The 18,232-nt window shown below is 41.5% G+C and overlaps 1 protein-coding gene across 6 annotated transcripts in view; it reads left to right on the plus strand.

Annotated features, from left to right (window-relative positions):
• Positions 1 to 18,232, plus strand: part of fars2 (phenylalanyl-tRNA synthetase 2, mitochondrial) — a 140,218-nt gene that overhangs the window by 82,513 nt on the left and 39,473 nt on the right. For all 6 annotated transcript variants that reach the window (XR_007035723.1, XM_047349572.1, XM_047349571.1 and 3 more), the window contains 2 exons: positions 14,185 to 14,345; positions 17,823 to 17,998. Coding sequence is in view for 5 of the 6 variants with exons in the window: in XM_047349572.1 (XP_047205528.1) it covers positions 14,185 to 14,345; positions 17,823 to 17,998 (337 nt within the window). In the remaining variant the exon portion in view is untranslated. The remainder of the gene's footprint in view (positions 1 to 14,184; positions 14,346 to 17,822; positions 17,999 to 18,232) is intronic.

The following is an 18,232-nucleotide window of genomic DNA, read 5'->3' on the forward strand; positions in this document are numbered from 1 at the left end:
CAACATTGGTAAAGTTGAGGATAACAAGGTGAAAAGGACATGTGAACAGATAAGGTGATTATTAAGGAAGCTTGTTCACCATCAAGTGGTGGGCAGGAGTGAAAAAGTGCAGGCTGAATGAAACAAGACAAAGGGAGCGATGGTGGAAATGTTCAGGGGAAATTCATGAGCTGAAGATGAGGAGGAAAGAGTAGGAGGAGGAAGAGTGATGAAAAATGAAGGAAGGAGCAGAAAAAAAATAATGGATGTAAGGAAGAAGTGGCAAAGGAGTCAGAAAAATGGAAATGAAATGCAGACGAGTGATGGGGGAGTGAAAGGGAAGAAGAAAAAGTGACGAAGAGGAGGTAAAACGTATTGGAAAAAGAATTGATTTGATGTTGTTGAGCAGGAAGGATGATATGAATTAAATGAGGTTCTTGGAGTAAACAAACTCAAATAATATCACAGTTTCAGGTATGCTTCATCGCATTTTCACATTATTGTTTGAAATAGCTTATTTGTAGCTGGAAATCAGGTTCTTCAGTTTGTTCTGATTATTCTTCAGTTCTCAGCCGCTTCAAACGTTGGACTTTTTGTTTTTGCTGATTTTCATCATGTTTTCTGTTTTTTTTTTGTTTTTTTTTGGTTCTGATACATCCAGCAGAAAAGCAATAATAAAATGTTTTGCTCTCTGTTAATGTTCCTGGACCTAAAATATCAGATAGTTTCATTTTCAGCTTCATCATATTTATTTTTTCAGCTTTAAACTTGTTTTTTTTTTTATGTTACTGCCAGATTAACTGACAGAAACATAGAATTACTATGGCTTATTGCAGAGTTTTACCTTCCTGTTATTTCACCACTTTTGCTACAATTAATTTGATACTTTCTGATGTTTTATCAATAAGAAATCTCAGCTGCTTCATTTATCATTCCCTGCATATTAATGATAATCACTGTAGCCTCCACTCCTGATACTGGCCAGCTGCAGTTCACAGTGAAGAAGGGTTTTGGGATATACCTCAGATATGCGCCACAGCATCAGGCTATAGGATTCTCAGCCAACCCAAGGCGTTGTAGCCTGGGTAGAAATATTTTAGCTATCATCGTCACTAATGAATCCAGTTAGCTTCCTAAATGTTATGCTGGAATCGGTCAAAAAAAACTCAAAAATATAAATAAATAAGTTATCTTACTATGAAACAGTAGTTTATACCATTACCCTAAGATTGCAGCAGTTTTCTAAGCATTATTCTGTCAGTTCACTCTTAACGAGGTCTAAACTCGGCTCACACAAGTCAAATCTGAATTGATTCGTGTTCATATTTCACTTCCTAAACACTCTGAACTAAGTTCACAGTCCCAGTATAAACTAGTTCTTGATCCATTGTTCTTTTAGAAAATATACTCGTTATTAATGTGTAGATCACACATCATGCATCAATTAGTATACTGGTTCACATCTGTTTAATGCTCTCTTTGTTCGTATGAACCGCAGCCAAACACCCAGAAAAGCAGTTTTGGTTCTAAGAAGGCACGAATGTGACATTTTGATGGAAAATATATCCATCAATCTGAGGTTTGTATTGGCTGCCACCTTTATTTCAGCTTTATGAAGCTCTGTGGTGGTCAAAGAAGTTAGAAGTGACTAAATGGATTAAGTTGCTACTTCTTTTCCTGCATCTGTCTCTGCCGTACCTGCAGACTCACAGGCTTCAGTCTATGCCTGTATCAGAGTCCTGTGCTGTAGCAACAGAAACTGGAAGCAGGTTATATGGTTCAGGTACAAGACTTCAGTTTATATTAGTACAGTTAAAGCAAAGAGGAACAGCAGACATTATCACAGGTCCTCAAAGCACCCTGAACTGAGCTCAGACACACACACACTCAAACACATCTGTCACCAAGGCCTTACCTTTAAGAGTAAATGTGACTCTTTCTTGGATAAAAAGCCTTTGTTTTCTCCTAATAGAGCTCTGTTTAATGACAGCAGGAGGAGCTGCACTCAGTTTAAGTTCCTCATGGACTAATTTGAACATAGTCATGCACGTCCATGTTTGTTGGTTGCTTAGCCCCTGTTTAGCTCATCCTTTGTGCTTCCAGGGTGGGATGTCCCACATTTCCTGACCTTATTTGTCTTCTCATCATTTCTACTTTTTACATGCTTATTTTTCTGTTACATTCTTTCTGTGGTGCAGTATTTGGTACTTTTCCCTCTGTCTTTGTGTGTAAATTAAATATTTTCATATGTTCATTTCTGTTGTGTGTAAGTAGTTTTTTGGATTTTCAGTCATGTTTCATTTTCTGAGGATATAAACTTCAGATCAAACATCAAACATTGTTTCTATTTAGATAATGAGTTCTGTTTTGCGGCAGTGGTTCAGATTGGAGCATTTATATCCCAGATTAGTCACATTATGGCGTCACTAATGCCTTCATGCTACAGTTAAACAATAATTTCATCGACAGATAGCTTACAGCAACATATTCTACTGTGCTTCTATGTGAGCATTCCTAATTGAGACATGTGTTGGTTTGCAGAGCTGAGTGTGATTGAAACGGGGGAGGGCAGTGGGGACCAGAACAGTATTTTTCCTCTTGGGGCATCTATCCTTGCTGTTTCGGCTGACGTCTGTGCTGACAGACTCCTCAGCTTCATTCGGGCTTCTTGGCAGCCGTTGTGTCAGTGCCTCATGTTCTCGTGCTGGAAGGTCTTCATCAGTCTCTGCGTCTGTTAATCTTTTGTCAGCTCTGGATGATGTGCTGTCGCTCTCAGACAGATTGAATTGACCTCTGATTTGTGAATTTACAGTTTGTACTTGAGGCTCACAGCCTAAAACACACTTTTTATTGTTATTATTTTACTTCTAAATTTTTATATAATAATATTTCATTTTGTACATGTAGTTGAATAATTTAAATCAAATGTGGTACAATTCAGCCTTTGTCAATGAAAAGCATTTCCGTTAATCACCAGCCCCAAGCTTCCTATAAAAGAAACTTTACCTATGTCGCCTTCATGTTATAAACCATCAGACGTTTACTGCTGTGCATAACTTTTGTTCCTTTAAACATCAGCTAATAAACCGGTCCTGCTCTCCTAAGAGTCCAAACTCTAAACCTGAGATCATTAAATCAGTTAACCTGGAAATTCCTAATTTATAGTTTAAAGGACACAATCTGTTCAACCTAAAGCAGCTAGAGGGATAAATATACTTAAATCCAGTCCTTTTCCTCCAACTGTCAGATTATAAAACTAAAACACCAGTTTATGACATCACTAAACCTTACATTACCAGTTTAAACGACCAGACCTGCTCTTATTAAGATGTGCAGCATAAAAACCAGCTGTTCCACCATTAATCTGAAGTTACAGACCAAACATGCAGACTGCATCAGGCTGTTTTACCTTCAGAGGTTTTAATCTCAGCCATGTGTTCTGACCTTTTCTGCTTAGATAGGCAACTTGACAGTTTCACTTCCCTGTTTTTGCAGTTTAATAAGAGATAACGTAGCTGTTTGGTGACCCGGGACGCATTAGAGTTATATAAAATTTTAAAATGTGGCTTTTTGCATTTTATTTGTATTTGTGAGGATTTCTTTTTGCTCACAGTAATATTTATGATTTTCTCTAGTTTTCCTTTGTGTGAGCTGAGTCTGGTGTTCAATTGTAATTCGGTTGGTATAAATAAGTCTTAGCTGCTACCCTTCACCTTGTCTAATTACAGGTGTTGTTTTCTGTCACGGCGGCCTGTGTAATCATTGCACTTCATTCACATCCAGCAGCTTGAAAACCACAACTATCAGCACTCAAATAATGTTGTCATAAATATATTCATGGCAAATATAATTAGCAGTGAGACAGAAGAGGGGGAGAAGATGAGAGAACCAGAGGAAGAATGATGGAGGAGGTAAAAGCAGGCGGGCAAGGAAGACAAGAGAATCAGAATGTGGATTCATAAGGAGAGGATGAGGAGGTGAAAACTAGAAGGAAGGTAAAGCTCTCAGCATCTAGTTCTCTCTTCTTGCACTTTTATTTTAATAATTTTTGGACTCACATCAGACTTAACTTTATATCTCAAACTGAATGAGATTATTCGACATTAGCCTCTCATTTACAAAAGCAAAGCAGGGAGTGATCCCAACAGAACCTGGATGAGCTTTTTTCTATAGTTCATTCATTCATAAGATCTATAAGAATAATTCATAAAAGCAGCCATGGTGAAAGGAAAGTTCACCATTTTTTCATTTTATGGTTTATTCTAGAAATGGCCTTAGAACCTTTCCCAGATTCGTTGGCAGCTACAGTTGCCTATCTGGGTCACTGCTGATATCCTTCCAGTGTGGTTTTTGGGTTACACAGTTACTCTCTCCTCTGATGATCTGGTAATCAATCCAACTGATCAGCAGCATCTGACTGCATCCTTCCCTCTTTATTTCTATAGGAATAGCTTGTCAGTATGTAGTTTTTTATTTCCATCTGCAAAGACCAGATCAGTTATTTGTTAAAACAATACAATCCCATTTTCTTTACCATGAGTGAATAAACCTTCTCCAAATTGTCTTTGCAACCCTAAATGTTTTTGCTAACTGAATTCATGCAGTGAAGACCTGGATCCCCAGTTTTATTTGTTTTAGAGGGACAGAGTTTCAGGTCATCAGGGTTTGGGTTTCTCCAATAACTTCTGCTCTGTTTGCTTCTCAAGCAATCTGCCCACTTAACTTTAACTGAATATTTGCTTTGCGATGAAAGATAATCCACTCTGTCTTAAAACATTGATGGGATCTAAACCCATAACTGAGAATCTCTCAAGGCTGTCGAGCAACTTGTAACTACTTGTAACGACTCGTAACGACTCAGACAATCTCAAGCATTATTCACAAAACTTGGATGTTGACATCTTCAATAAAAGCTGGATGACAGTAAGATGGCAGGACTACATGGAGAAGGAGAGACAATGTGAGGCTTGTTAAAGAAACAGAGACAGAAGACAAAGATGAGGTAAAGGGGGAGCAGGAGAAGCTCCCAGACATCTCTGAATGTACATCATGATGTGAAGATTTATTCCTGTGACCTGTCAACCCCATGCTCATTTACATAGAAACCACTTTCCCTGACTGCTGATTGGACCGGGTCTGACAAGACCAGGATGTAGAGAAGGAATTGTGAGTATGTGTTTATGTGCATGAACTTGTGTGCTCATTTCACAGGTAGGCGGGGAGGTTCCACTTGATCATATTAAGCAGGAGCATTTCCAATCAAATCAGGTGATTTGTGCTCTTTGTGTGTGTTTGTCCATTAGCAGAGCATCAATTTAATGCCTACACACACACAAATATTTAGAAAATGCTCAAATTACATCCCGAGCCTCTCCGCCCACTCCTCACCCAGCCGGTGACCTCAGAATACGAGTCTGAAATCCAAACAACAGCCTGTAGCCACAATGCTGCCAATGAAAACCTCATTATTTCTGCAGATTTATGCTTAGCAGATCATACAGAAATGTACTCCTTCATGAAGCTTTCTGTTCTTTGTTTTTCCTACTCTGACAGGATCCAGAATGTCAGAAATGTATGACGTTTCTCTTCAGTAAAGGAGCATTAGCACAACTTCTGTATTAGGGAAGAAGAAGCTGCTTTTAGTTTTCAGGAGTGAAGGTTTTGTACCTCTACATTTGTAGTCCTGTTAGAAAAGTATTTAGAGGAGACGGTGGCAATGGTTGTAACTGGTGGGTTGCCAGTTGGAACCTCTGCTCCGTTTGTCTTAGTCGTTTTGTCCTTGGACAAGACACCTCACCCTCCTTACCTGCTGATGGTGGTCAGAGGGCCTGGTGGCATCGATTGTACGGCAGCCCCACTTCTGTCAGTCTACCCCAGGGTAGCTGTGGCTACAATGTAGCTCACCTCTGTCAGTGTGTGAATGGGTGGATGACTGACTGTAGGGTAAAGCGCTTTGAGGTCTCTGGGGACTTGATAAAGTGCCCCATCAACTGATAACTGGTGGAGAGTCCTCACTGTGACGACATTTTGACCCACTCTGCCTTGCAAAATTGTCTTAATTTAGACACACTGGAGGATTTTTTAGGAATGCATGGCCTGTCACAACATATTTCTCTGATTTTAGTCTGGACTTTGATTAGACCACTCCAGAACCTTCATTTTAGTTTTGTTTTGCTATTTTTTTAGCCATTAAGAGGTGGGCGTTTTGATGTGCTTTGGATCATTGTTGTGCTCCACAAAGTGAATTTGAGTTCAAGTTTGTTGGGTTTATGATTATTGATTGATTAATCTTGATCAATAATTATAATTACAGATCATAACCTGACAAAATCAACTTCCTAACCAAAATCCTCATTTATGAATCGAGACCAGAGATGTTTCTGGTGTTGTAATTGTGGCTCAACGCCTCTGACAATTACAACTGTTAAATACTCCGTAATAATTAATAACTATTGCCGGAGATGTCACTGTTTAATCGACCGTTTCTGCCGAAACGTGTGGAACGTTAACCTTATTTTGACTGACGAATCACTTTTGCACACAATGAACACAAAACGCTCTCTCTTTATCTATGTGAATATTTATTAATTTTCACCTACTCAACATGCAAAGTTCTACAAACACAGGGGTAACACATCTAAATAAGCAAAATTCAACAAACGGCAGTGGGTATGTATCGAGTCAACCAGCAGTTTATGGCACAACAGACGAAGGAAATGAGAATATGAGTGGTGGTGTGGTGGTGAGTGGGGGGGCGGGGTTGGAGCGCAGCTCCGACTGTCCTTTATGATCTTCTGATCATAAAACTTCCCCCTAACTCCTGAGCACAAAGGATTCTAACTTTTGGCGGCAAGCTATCACAGTGAAATTGAAGACAAAGGTAAAATGGAGAATTTTACCATGAGGTCGTTTTAACAGTCCAGTCTTACAACGCACCCGCGTTCAGATAGTAAACACAAACAGCTCTGGGGACACGGCGGATCCCGATATCAACATAACACATCAAAGTTTCAATAAGCAAGGTTACATGCACATATTATTCAGAACACATGAGATCCTAACCAGCGATTCTGATCGCTTCTACAACCTCTGACCCTGCCCAGGCCTTCTAATAAAGAAATAAAAGATTAAATAAAAGATGGGTTTTACTTGTTGAAGCTTCCTTCGGGGCAGCGAGTGAGAGGGAAAAAGGGGGGTTTGAGCGTCGCTGCGCGTCCGCAGTTACACCAAGAGAGCTGCGAGTCCTGTCCTTCATTGCTTTTTGACGAAAAGGAAAAATAGGATCTGACCATCAGCAGTCGACTAGGGATGAAACACGATGGCGGTTCGTTTCCTCGAACTCCGTGTTTTAGTTACGTGTTAAACTCACGTCTTCGATCGGCAAAGTGAAATTCCTGGCCTTCCTAGTCCAGAAACCTCAGTTATGAATTGTTCGTTGGCCAACGAGAGAGAGAAATAACTGGAAACTCCACGTGGGAATTTTGTTACTTCCAAGGACGCTCCAGTTGCGTGGCGACCCCGTCAAGATTGCCAGCTGGAAAGCAAGTTTTAAAATGCCCACCTTCCTATATAGCGTCTTGTGACGTCAGACTTGAGACGCCCCGTCATAACAGTCGCAATGCCCGATGGGACATGGAGGCGCGCACCGTCCGGGATACAAAATGGCCGCAAGCATCAGGAGGCCTGGTGTCTGTGCAAGTAGTCCAATATTCAGCAACAAGTGGTCCAACAGGTTCATGAACTGATGGCCAGAGATTCTCCTTCTGGACTTTCTGGTCCCGACCAAAGTTCATGGTGCCATTTTTATTATTTCAATAAATTAAAGCATCACTTTAAATCTACTTTTTGAATTTACTTGGGTCATCTTTGTCTGATAAGGAAGCAAATCTTTTAACTTCTTAATTTTTGTACAAACCAAACTTAAAGGATTCCAGTGAGAATTTCTCCAGTAATAAATTCTGTCATGGTTGGTCCTCAGTGCCGTGTTTGACACAGTTGATCATAATCATGATTAAAAGGTTGCAAATGTGCATTGAACTTTCTGATACTGTACTAAATTGGTTCAAATCCTACTTAAGACCAGAACTAATTAATGTTGTTTTGTAAAAATAAATACAAGTAGACAAAGCCACATGTGGGGTTCCCCAAGGCTCTGACCACTTTCATTCAGTATCTTCAAGATCCTCCTTGCACAGATTACAGAGGATTACAATCCATGCTAAAGACACACGCTTAAGGAGTAAGGGGGAGTCATGTTTAGCCTAAACCGGCTCAGTTATGGTTGAGGTGCAAACACGCCCTCCATTTCTGCTACCTGTATGACCCCTTCTCTTTTCCAATGGTTATAATCAGTCTGACAGAGAGAGGTATCCCAATCCTTGTGGTTTTTAGTATAACAATGACCATCAGTGGGACCCTTTGTGAGGTGCCTTGAGACGACATTGTTGTAAATAAGCGCCGTTTAACTAAATAATCTGAACTGAAACTATCTGTGTAGTTATGCTGCAATAGGCTTAGGCTGCTGGAGGACATAATGACCACTTTCACCTCTTCGCTACATTCTCATACTACTCTACAACTATGCATTATTTGATGTTATTTCAGCTTTTAACTTTATGTTCTCTCTCTGTTTTTTCTCTTCCTAGAAGCTACACCTGGCCTGACTCTGTGTCTACCTGTGACACCTTTCTGGAGAGGGGCATCGTCCAAGCTGCTGCTGCCAACAACTTAATGCTCACCCTCTACAGATGATCCACATGGCCCTGTCTTTTAGTGTTTAAACCTTTCTCTCTCCTAGACATGGCTACTGACTGAGCTTCTACTGTAACTAACTCTATGTGTCTCTTTCAGACTCTAACCTTGAAAACTGGCTCAGAGTTTATCTGTTCTTTCTTTCTAGATGAAACGACTAAAGGAGCTACATCCATTAACATTTACTTTTCCTTCCCATAGAAAGTACTCCTGGATCAGTGCTTCTTTGTTCTCTTTGTGTCTCTGCTCTGTTCTCTCAAACCCCCAGTCGGTCGTGGCAGATGGCCGCTCACACTGAGCCTGGTTCTGGTTCTGCTGGAGGTTTCTTCCTGTGAAAAGGGAGTTTTTCCTCTCCACTGTTGCTACATGCATGCTCAGTATGAGGGATTGCTGCAAAGTCAACACCAGTGACTGTCCACTGTCTCTACATGTTCATCCAGGAGGAGTGAATGCTGCAAGTCACTGACTGGATGCAATCTGCTGGGTTTCCTTAGATAGAAAAACTTTTTATCCAATTTGAATAAATAACTGAATCTGACTGAACTGTTCAATGGTTACGATTAATTGGAATGTATGAACCTGACTGTTGTGAAGAACCTTGAGACATTTGTTGTGAATTGGCGCTATATAAATAAAACTGAATTGAATTGAATTAACATTTCTGTGTCACCACATAACAGTTCCTTACAGTCACTGACTGGGTGTATGGGTGAGCCGAAGGGTCACAATTTCCTTATTTAATGCGGAAAAGACAGAGGCCAATATTTTTGGCTTTAAAAAAGTTAACAATATGGGGGATCATGATTCAGCTAGAATCATTTCTCTGTCTATTCTTTCATCAACCATCCACTGTCTGGTTATCGATCCATCATTCTACTCGTCCATCTCTCCATACATCCATCTGTCCGTCTTCAGCGTCTTTATAAATTCAATTCAGATTTATTTCTATGGCGGAAGAAACCTCCTGCAGAACCAGAACCAGGCTCAGTGTGAGCGGCCATCTGCCACGACCGACTGGGGGTTTGAGAGAACAGAGCAGAGACACAAAGAGAACAAAGAAGCACTGATCCAGGAGTACTTTCTATAGGAAGGAAAAGTAAATGTTAATGGATGTAGCTCCTTTAGTCGTTTCATCTAGAAAGAAAGAACAGATAAACTCTGAGCCAGTTTTCAAGGTTAGAGTCTGAAAGAGAGAACATAGAGTTAGTTACAGTAGAAGCTCAGTCAGTAGCCATGTCTAGGAGAGAGAAAGGGTTAAACACTGAAAGACAGGGCCATGTGGATCATCTGTAGAGGGTGAGCATTAAGTTGTTGCCAGCAGAAGCTTGGACGATTCCCCTCTCCAGAAAGGTGTCACAGGTAGACACAGAGTCAGGCCAGGTGTAGCTTCTAGGAAGAGAAAAGAAAGAACATAAAGTTAAAAACTGAAATAACAGCAAACAATGCAAAATTGGAGAGTAATGTGAGAATGTAGCGAAGATGGTGAAAGTGGTCATTATGTCCTCCAGCAGCCTAAGCCTATAGCAGCATAACTACAGAGATAACTCAGGATAAACTAAGCCACTCTAACTATAAGCTTTATCAAAAAGGAAAGTTTTAAGCCTAGCCTTAAAAGTAGACAGGGTGTCTGCCTCACGGACTAAAACTGGGAGCTGGTTCCACAGGAGAGGAGCCTGATAACTAAGGGATCTGCCTCCCATTCTACTTCTAGAGACTCTAGGAACCACCAGTAAACCTGCAGTCTGAGAACAAAGTGCTCTGTTAGGAACATATGGACCAATCAGATCTCTGATGTATGATGGAGCTAGATCATTAAGGGCTTTATATGTGAGGAGGAGAATTTTAAATTCTATTCTGGATTTAACAGGGAACCAATGAAGGGAAGCTAAAATAGGAGAAATATGATCTCTCTTTTTAATTTTCATCAGAACTCTTGCTGCAGCATTTTGAATCAGCTGAAGGCTTTTAACTGCATTTTGTGGACATCCTGATAGTAAAGAATTACAATAGTCCAGCCTTGAAGTAACAAATGCATGGACTAGTTTTTCAGCGTCACTCAATTTTGGCAATGTTCTGGAGATGAAAGAATGAAATCCTAGAAACCTGTTTAATATGGGATTTAAATGACATGTCCTAGTCAAAGTTAACACCAAGGTTTTTTACTTTATTATCAGAGGTCAATTTAATGCCATCCAGGTTAAGTGATTGACTAAGCAGTTTCTTTTTTAAAGACTCCGGTCCAAAGACGACAACTTCTGTCTTGTCTGAATTTAGAAGCAGAACATTTAAAGTCATCCAAGTTTTTATATCTTCAAGACATGCTTGTAGTCTATCTAACTGGTTGGGCTCATCAGGATTTATGGATAAGTAAAGCTGAGTATCATCAGCGTAACAGTGAAAATTTATCCTATGCTGCCTGATAATTTGACCTATTGGAAGCATATATATAGTAAAGAGAATTGGCCCAAGTACTGAACCCTGTGGTACTCCACAATTAACCCTGGAGTTTAAAGATGATTTATCATTTACATGAACAAACTGGAATCTGTCAGACAGATAAGATTTAAACCAGCCTAGTGCTGTTCCCCTGATCCTTACAGCATATTCCAGCCTTTCTAAGAGAATATTATGATCGACTGGATCAAATGCAGCACTGAGATCTAACAGGACCAATAAAGACTTCAGCGTCTATACTGGTTCTTTACTGGTTCAAGCAACCCGCCCAGGTCATCAGAGAGCTGCTCACACTGTGTTCTCACTGTGTCTCCTCACCTCTAAACTTCCTCACCTCTAGATCTTCTCACCTCTAGACTCAACTTATTGGCTGATTGAGGTTGTGGGTTGAAAATTAGTTTTTACTGTAGCTAACTCATATAAGCAAGAAATTACTTTGTCAGTTTATTCTTATCAATTATCAGCTATTTTTTAGTTTGCATTCATTACTTCCTTTTTCAGTTTAATGACTATAAATGTATTTCTTTTCTTCTGCCCATGCTACGTTTCATATTGGTGGTATCAGTATCAGTTGTCGTGTTTCCTCTTCTGTTTGATAGCATAAAAGCTGCATAATCTCAGTTTTCTGGCGTTTTAGTGTAAACTTTGAAGATTGAGGCTGAACTCTTTATTTCTGGACTGAATTATCTTCACGTCAGAATCTTGAAGTTAAAGTGGATGCTCAGTCTTTTTCCACTCTGTTGGTATAACTGCACTGTTCACTGTCAGTTTTAGTTCCTGGTGGTTCGTCAGATAGCAGGTTTGTCTTAATTAGTCTTTGTCTCTGAGAGACAAACCACCTCCCTCTTATCTCTGTCCCTGGCTGAATTCGCCTGAAATCCTTGGATTTACCCATAATCCTTTATTCCAGAGTGTCTGCCTTCTGCTTTGACCCACTACAGCACAGCTGAGGAGATTTTGTTCTTACAAAATAAGAAATCTGTTGTTCTGTCTGAAGCAGAATGATGGGCAGCGTCAAGAATAAGAGCTTTAATAAAACGTGCTGTCTGGTTCATGTCTTTAAATGTGGGAAGACTTTTTCTGACTGTCTTATGTAAACTTAAATTGAAGGATTTATAATCAGCGGTGTGGCTGCAGACATGAGCATTTAGTAATATGGGTCAGAATCCAGATCCTGAATGTAAACGGACATCAGAGACCGGTTTAGTTCCTGGCAGAGTTAAATTAGACACCAACAGCTCTACAACCTGCAGCCCACACACAGTCCAACACATTTAAAACTGATCAGGCTCATCAGCCACCAACGCACTCCCACAGTAAGGTAATATTACAGCTAAATTATAATTAAGACATTAATAATCGCCTACAGAAAATTAAACATGTCAAACTCTCCACGGCTCTTTATATTCTGCCTAAGACCTGGACTGATCCCCTGACAATCCACAGGAGATCTTCTTTCACCTCAAGATCAAGGTTTCTGTTTACTGATATTAAACTGTTCAGTCTCTTATGGGTCATGATAACTTGAGGAGTGTTTTTACCGGAAAGAATGGATCAGGAACAGTGTGGACTTGCAGTCCGTCCATCGATTTAGGTTCTGGAGGAAAACCCAACAATCCCTCCCCAACAACACCCTTCTGCTTCTCCTGGGTGACCCCGAGTGTTTCCAGTTTATATTTTCTCCCTCAAGAGAGTTCTGGGTCAGCCCTGGAGTCTCAGAAAATCAAAAGCAGACCTCCAGCATCTGCTCCAGGATCTGCTCCAGGATCCTCTCCAGGATCCGCTCCAGGATCCAGCTCCAAGTTCCACTTCAGGATCCAGCTCTAAGGTCCACTCCTGGATCTGCTCCGGGATCCGCTCCAGGATCCACTCCAGGATCAGCTCCAGGACCCAGCTCCAAGATTTGCTACAGGATCTGCTCCAGGATCCGCTCCAAGATCCACTCCAGGATCCAGTTCTAAGGTCCACTCCTGGATCTGCTCCGGGATCTGCTCCAGGATCCAGCTCCAAGTTCCACTTCAGGATCCGTTCCAGGATCTGCTCCAGGATGCACTTGAGGATCAGCTCCAGGACCCAGCTCCAAGATTTGCTACAGGATCTGCTCCAGGATCCGCTCCAAGATCCACTCCAGGATCCAGCTCTAAGGTCCACTCTTGGATCTGCTCCAGAATCCGCTCCAGGATCCGTTCCAGGATCTGCTCCAGGATGCACTTGAGGATCAGCTCCAGGACCCAGCTCCAGGATTTGCTCCTGGATCTGCTCCAGCCTACGGAGGTAACTTGCATCCTGATGACCATAACTGGAACTTTATTCAGCTCAGCATCTTCTTCACCTTGATTGACCAGAGTAACAGCTTCCTTCAGATGTCTTCTTGATCAAACAATCAATCTCCAGTTCCTTTCTACTGTTACTGCTGATCAAGATCTTAAGATGTCTGGCTTTGAACTGGTCTAGGAGTTAGACACAATCAGAACCACATCTTCTACCAGACCCCCTTGTCTCCACATCTACTGAATAAGATCCTGCCCATGAAAACCGGAAACAGATTGAGGAGCAGTCCTGGTCCCAACTGCACTGGGTTTGACCTTGACTTTCTGCTGATGCTGTGGACTCAGTTCTCTGTTATACAGGGAAGCCTGTGTATGCATAATGTTTAGCATCGGACTATAGATGCCGGTTTTACATTGGACCAGTTGGATTGTCTCCAAATGCCCTTAATGGACACCAGATGTGTGTCTTTAGTGACTAAGATAAATAACTAATATAATAACTAAATGAAGATCCTGATAAATTTCCTGTATTCAAACTGTTTTACTGTGATATCCCAGCTGGTGTTTGAGAGATCATATTTAGGATCAGAATGTTTGCGGTTGAAAGTAACAGAAAAGTTTTCTTCACCGAGTGATAAGAGCTGGAGGTCCAGACAGCCCAGAACCTCATGCAGAAAAGGGATTTCTCACCACACCTCCTGACATTTTTTGCTGTTGTGATATTTTTCAGCGGGTGCTGGGAACAAGCTGGGCTGGGCGTTCGGTTTGGGTCTGGAGAGACTGGCCATGATCCTCTACAACATCCCAGACATCCGGCTGTTCTGGAGTCGGGATGAGCGCTTCCTGAAACAGTTCAGGGTGAATGACCTCCAGCAGCACATCTGCTTCCAGGTACGAAAACTTGACCAAAGCTGGGAGGTCTTGAAGCAGTCAAAGACTTTGCAGATGTTTTCTGTTTGTTTATTAAGATCTTCGGGACACATGAACATTCCTGTCCAGATTCCTGACGTAATAAAACTGTGATGAAATGAATTTATGTCAGAATCTGTAGTTTAGGTTCTACGTTCTCCTGATAAAAATAGTTTTAATGCAGCAGTTGTTTTTTTATTTTTTTTATTTTATTTACTCTCTCTTCTTTCCAATTCATAATTTTCTTCTCTGGTCTTCTCAGCTAAAACATTTACATCTTCATCTCCATCAGATCACAACCAGGAGAAGTCATTGAATGTGAAATCTGATCGGAGAGGTTGTGAACTTGCTGATACGACGCAGATTGTTGTCAGTACATGTAATCATAAACCGGTTTCTGGATTAAACTCTCCGTCCCGTAGAGACCGTGGTGCCAGAACAAACTTCTGCTGAGCGAAATATATTTTCTAAAGCATCAGACTGATTTGTTTGAGGAAACATCAGTGAAATGTTCTCCTCTGTGAAGGAACATGTTAATCTGGGCTAAAATACATCAGATCATGATTAGGACAAGTCCCAGTGGATGTTTACTCTGGACTAACCTCTACTGAATCAGATGGGCACTAACCCTTTTTAACCCAACCAACCAACAAACTACCCGCCCGCTGGCCTACCTACAAACTGCCCTCTGACCCAACTAGTTACAAATCATTTTTACCATCTAATCATCTACAAAAGGTATATCTAATCATAATTAACAAGTGCCTTATCATTCTAACAGACCAAACAGTAACTGTCTCAGACTCCAGTCCAACTAGTCACCTACAACAACTAATTAACCAACTTACCTGTTTATCCGTTCATATATCTGCACTTGTTTGACATCCAGCCAAGCCTTGTGACGAACATGCCAACCAGAACCTGCTGCGGCTCACAGGGTTTTCCACCCTCCAGCCAACACAAACTCATTATCCGCCAGTTTTCAGCTAATTACTCACAATTTAAATTAAATGCTTCGAGTTTAAAGCCTTATTTCTGTTTGTCAAACTGTTATAGTATAATCATTTTCATTGAACAGTTTTTAAAACACGAGGTTATCTGTTATGTGTCAAACAAAGACTGTTTTTTCTCCTAACCCTGAGTTAAGAGGCCTCATCTATGAAGATGGTGACGTCCTCAACTACATCTGAGTGGAAAAGCGGCCAAAGTCCAAAGAAAACCTTTAAAAGAGCTCCAGAAAACCCGAAAGACTTGATCAAGACTATTTTATCAGATGACAAAAAACACTGGTTGACAGGAAGGACGATACAAAGGAGCAAAGACTGGGTTGTAAACCAACCTACCAACCAGTTAACCACCATCTTTAACCACCATCTTTAACCACCATCTTTAACCACCATCTTTAACCACCATCTTTAACCACCATCTTTAACCACCATCTTTAACCACCATCTTTAACCACCATCTGACCAGCAGCTTGTTTACCAATAAAACCAACGCAGACCAGATGTTACCTAGTTTACTTTAGTTTTACCTTCTCCTCTCTGATCCTTCCTGTAGATGTGTCTTCTCACCTGCTGACCTCATGCATAAACTGTTTAGACAGTAGGGGCTCACAACAGCCGGTACCAGTGACCCAATACCCCGACCCAATCGTCACCGGCACCAGCCAGAGAGTTCACACTGCGGTTACTCCGCCCCCACTAAAGGTGCTTTTTGTCGACTCTTGACAAAACATTTAAAGTGACTGTTGGAGGGCAGAGAGGAGAAAGAGACGAGAGGGGAGGAAGATAGAGGAGGAGGAGGAAGAACAAAGGTAGGAAACTAGATGGTGAGAGGAGGGAAGGAGTAAATAAAAGGAAAACTGGAAACAGAAGACATGGAGGTGGTCAGCTTAAACTATGACAGGAGTAGGAGGAAGTAAACAAAGGAGGAAGATGAGAATCTGAACAAGCAGGGAGGATGAAGAAAAGCTGCAAAAATGAAGAAAAGCCAAGAAACAAACTGAAGAAATGAAATGTGTAAAGAAGGAGAAAACAGGGAGGAAGACTGGACAGAGAGCATCCAAGACATCTGCAGATCTGAAAAATCCATGGCAACCAATAGATTCAGTAAATATCAGTAAAAAGCTGTAATGTGGTGAGGAGGGATAGAGGACACACCTTGTTGTCCTGCCAAGGTCCACTTCTAGCCCTCTTGGCTTTATTAATAAACCCGGTTCCTCCGGAGGGACCAGGGGAGCACAGCTCATCTCCTGCCCGAGGTCAGTGCACCTCTCCTGGGCTGAGACCCTCCAACACACCCACCCTCAGATCCACACGTAATCAGCTGTGTTTGCCAGACGCCACGCAGGAACCAGGAGTGTGTTTTCATGTGTACACACAGCTGTTCACGAGGAACCACCTCGCCTCCATCTGTGCAGCCAAAGCAGGTCCATTCATGTACCTGTCAGCTCTGAGAAACAGCAGACATGTTGCTGCTTTACTTGATTTAGAGTTTAAAATGTGTCTTTTCACCATTTTATTTTTCACATAACTTTGTGATTCATAAACAGAGATTTGACCTAACGTTTGACCAACTCCTAATTACTGGGATTACTGGTTCTAGACGGAGCTGTGTAGGAAAGTTGACGGTGCAAAAATGTTTCCCACAATCCTGGAGCCGTTTAGGCGGCGAGGGAAACCACGTTTAACTTCAACTGTTCAAGACAACTGCAGGAGATAAGAATCAAACCCTGAGGTTCACTTCAGATCTGATCTGATCAGGACGTTGCCACCATGTTTCAGGTGATTCTGAGCTGATTTCAACAGAAAACTAAATATAACGATCGCCTGTTATTCCCTGAGCTGATGGGTAATAACTAAGCTTCTGTTGCTCCCAGGAACATTCATGAGTAGAGAAGATTAAAGCTTTAGTTTCTCCTAAATACTGCCTAAAATCAACGATTAGGTGCAAACCAAAGACGTTTCTACGCTCCTCTCCAACCACACAGTTATTCTGATGTTAAAAATAAAAGCGTTTCTATGGGAGAAATAAAATCCCCAAGAGCTGAAACAACCTTTTGTTTCGTTGAGACAGAAATCAACTAAACTTTATTTGAAAATTGAACCGGGCCGGGTTTAACCACACAGCACCATTCAGTTTTTTGGGGATAACTCTGACTTTTTTACTTAAATATCACAGATTTATATATGAGGGGCGATGGTGGCTCAGGTGGTAGGGCTTCGTCCTGGAACCTGTGGGTTGCCGGTTCAAACCCCCTGCTCCTAATGTTTCTTCCAGTTTGTTCAGATGATGAAACTCGTGTCTTCCTAACAGTGATAATGTTGGTCAGTAGGACTCCTGTTACTCAGTAACAGGCATTCTGATCGGACCTTCGTATCCTGCTACACGAGGACTAGACTAGGAGGTTTGTTGGCACCTTTAAACATCTTCCTGTATATTTCTGTGTTTTGTCAGCCTCTGAGTAAATACCCGCCGCTCCACAACGACATCTCCTTCTGGCTGCCGGACCCTAAAGAGAGCGAGCCGGGCCGAGAAAGCTTCACTGAGAATGACTTCTACGAGCTGGTGCGTTCAGTGGGAGGAGATCTGGTGGAGAAGGTCACACTGGTGGACGATTTCACTCATCCAAAGTAAGGAAACTCATCTTCAGGGGGAACTCACTGTGATCCGTTCATCTCATCTCTCTGACTCTGAAGGTCTTTGCAGCTCTCAGGTTTCTACTTGCTTTACTTGTTTCACATGTTTCCAGACCTGCCAGAGTCACCATACATTACAGGTTTTAATTGCATCTAAGCAACATGAAGACACGGTTCCTTCCGTGGTAAACAGACAGAACCAGAACATGAGGAACCCCATAAACGGGT

The sequence above is a fragment of the Girardinichthys multiradiatus genome, chromosome 21 (assembly GCF_021462225.1).
Source record: "Girardinichthys multiradiatus isolate DD_20200921_A chromosome 21, DD_fGirMul_XY1, whole genome shotgun sequence".
NCBI classification, from domain to species: domain Eukaryota; kingdom Metazoa; phylum Chordata; class Actinopteri; order Cyprinodontiformes; family Goodeidae; genus Girardinichthys; species Girardinichthys multiradiatus.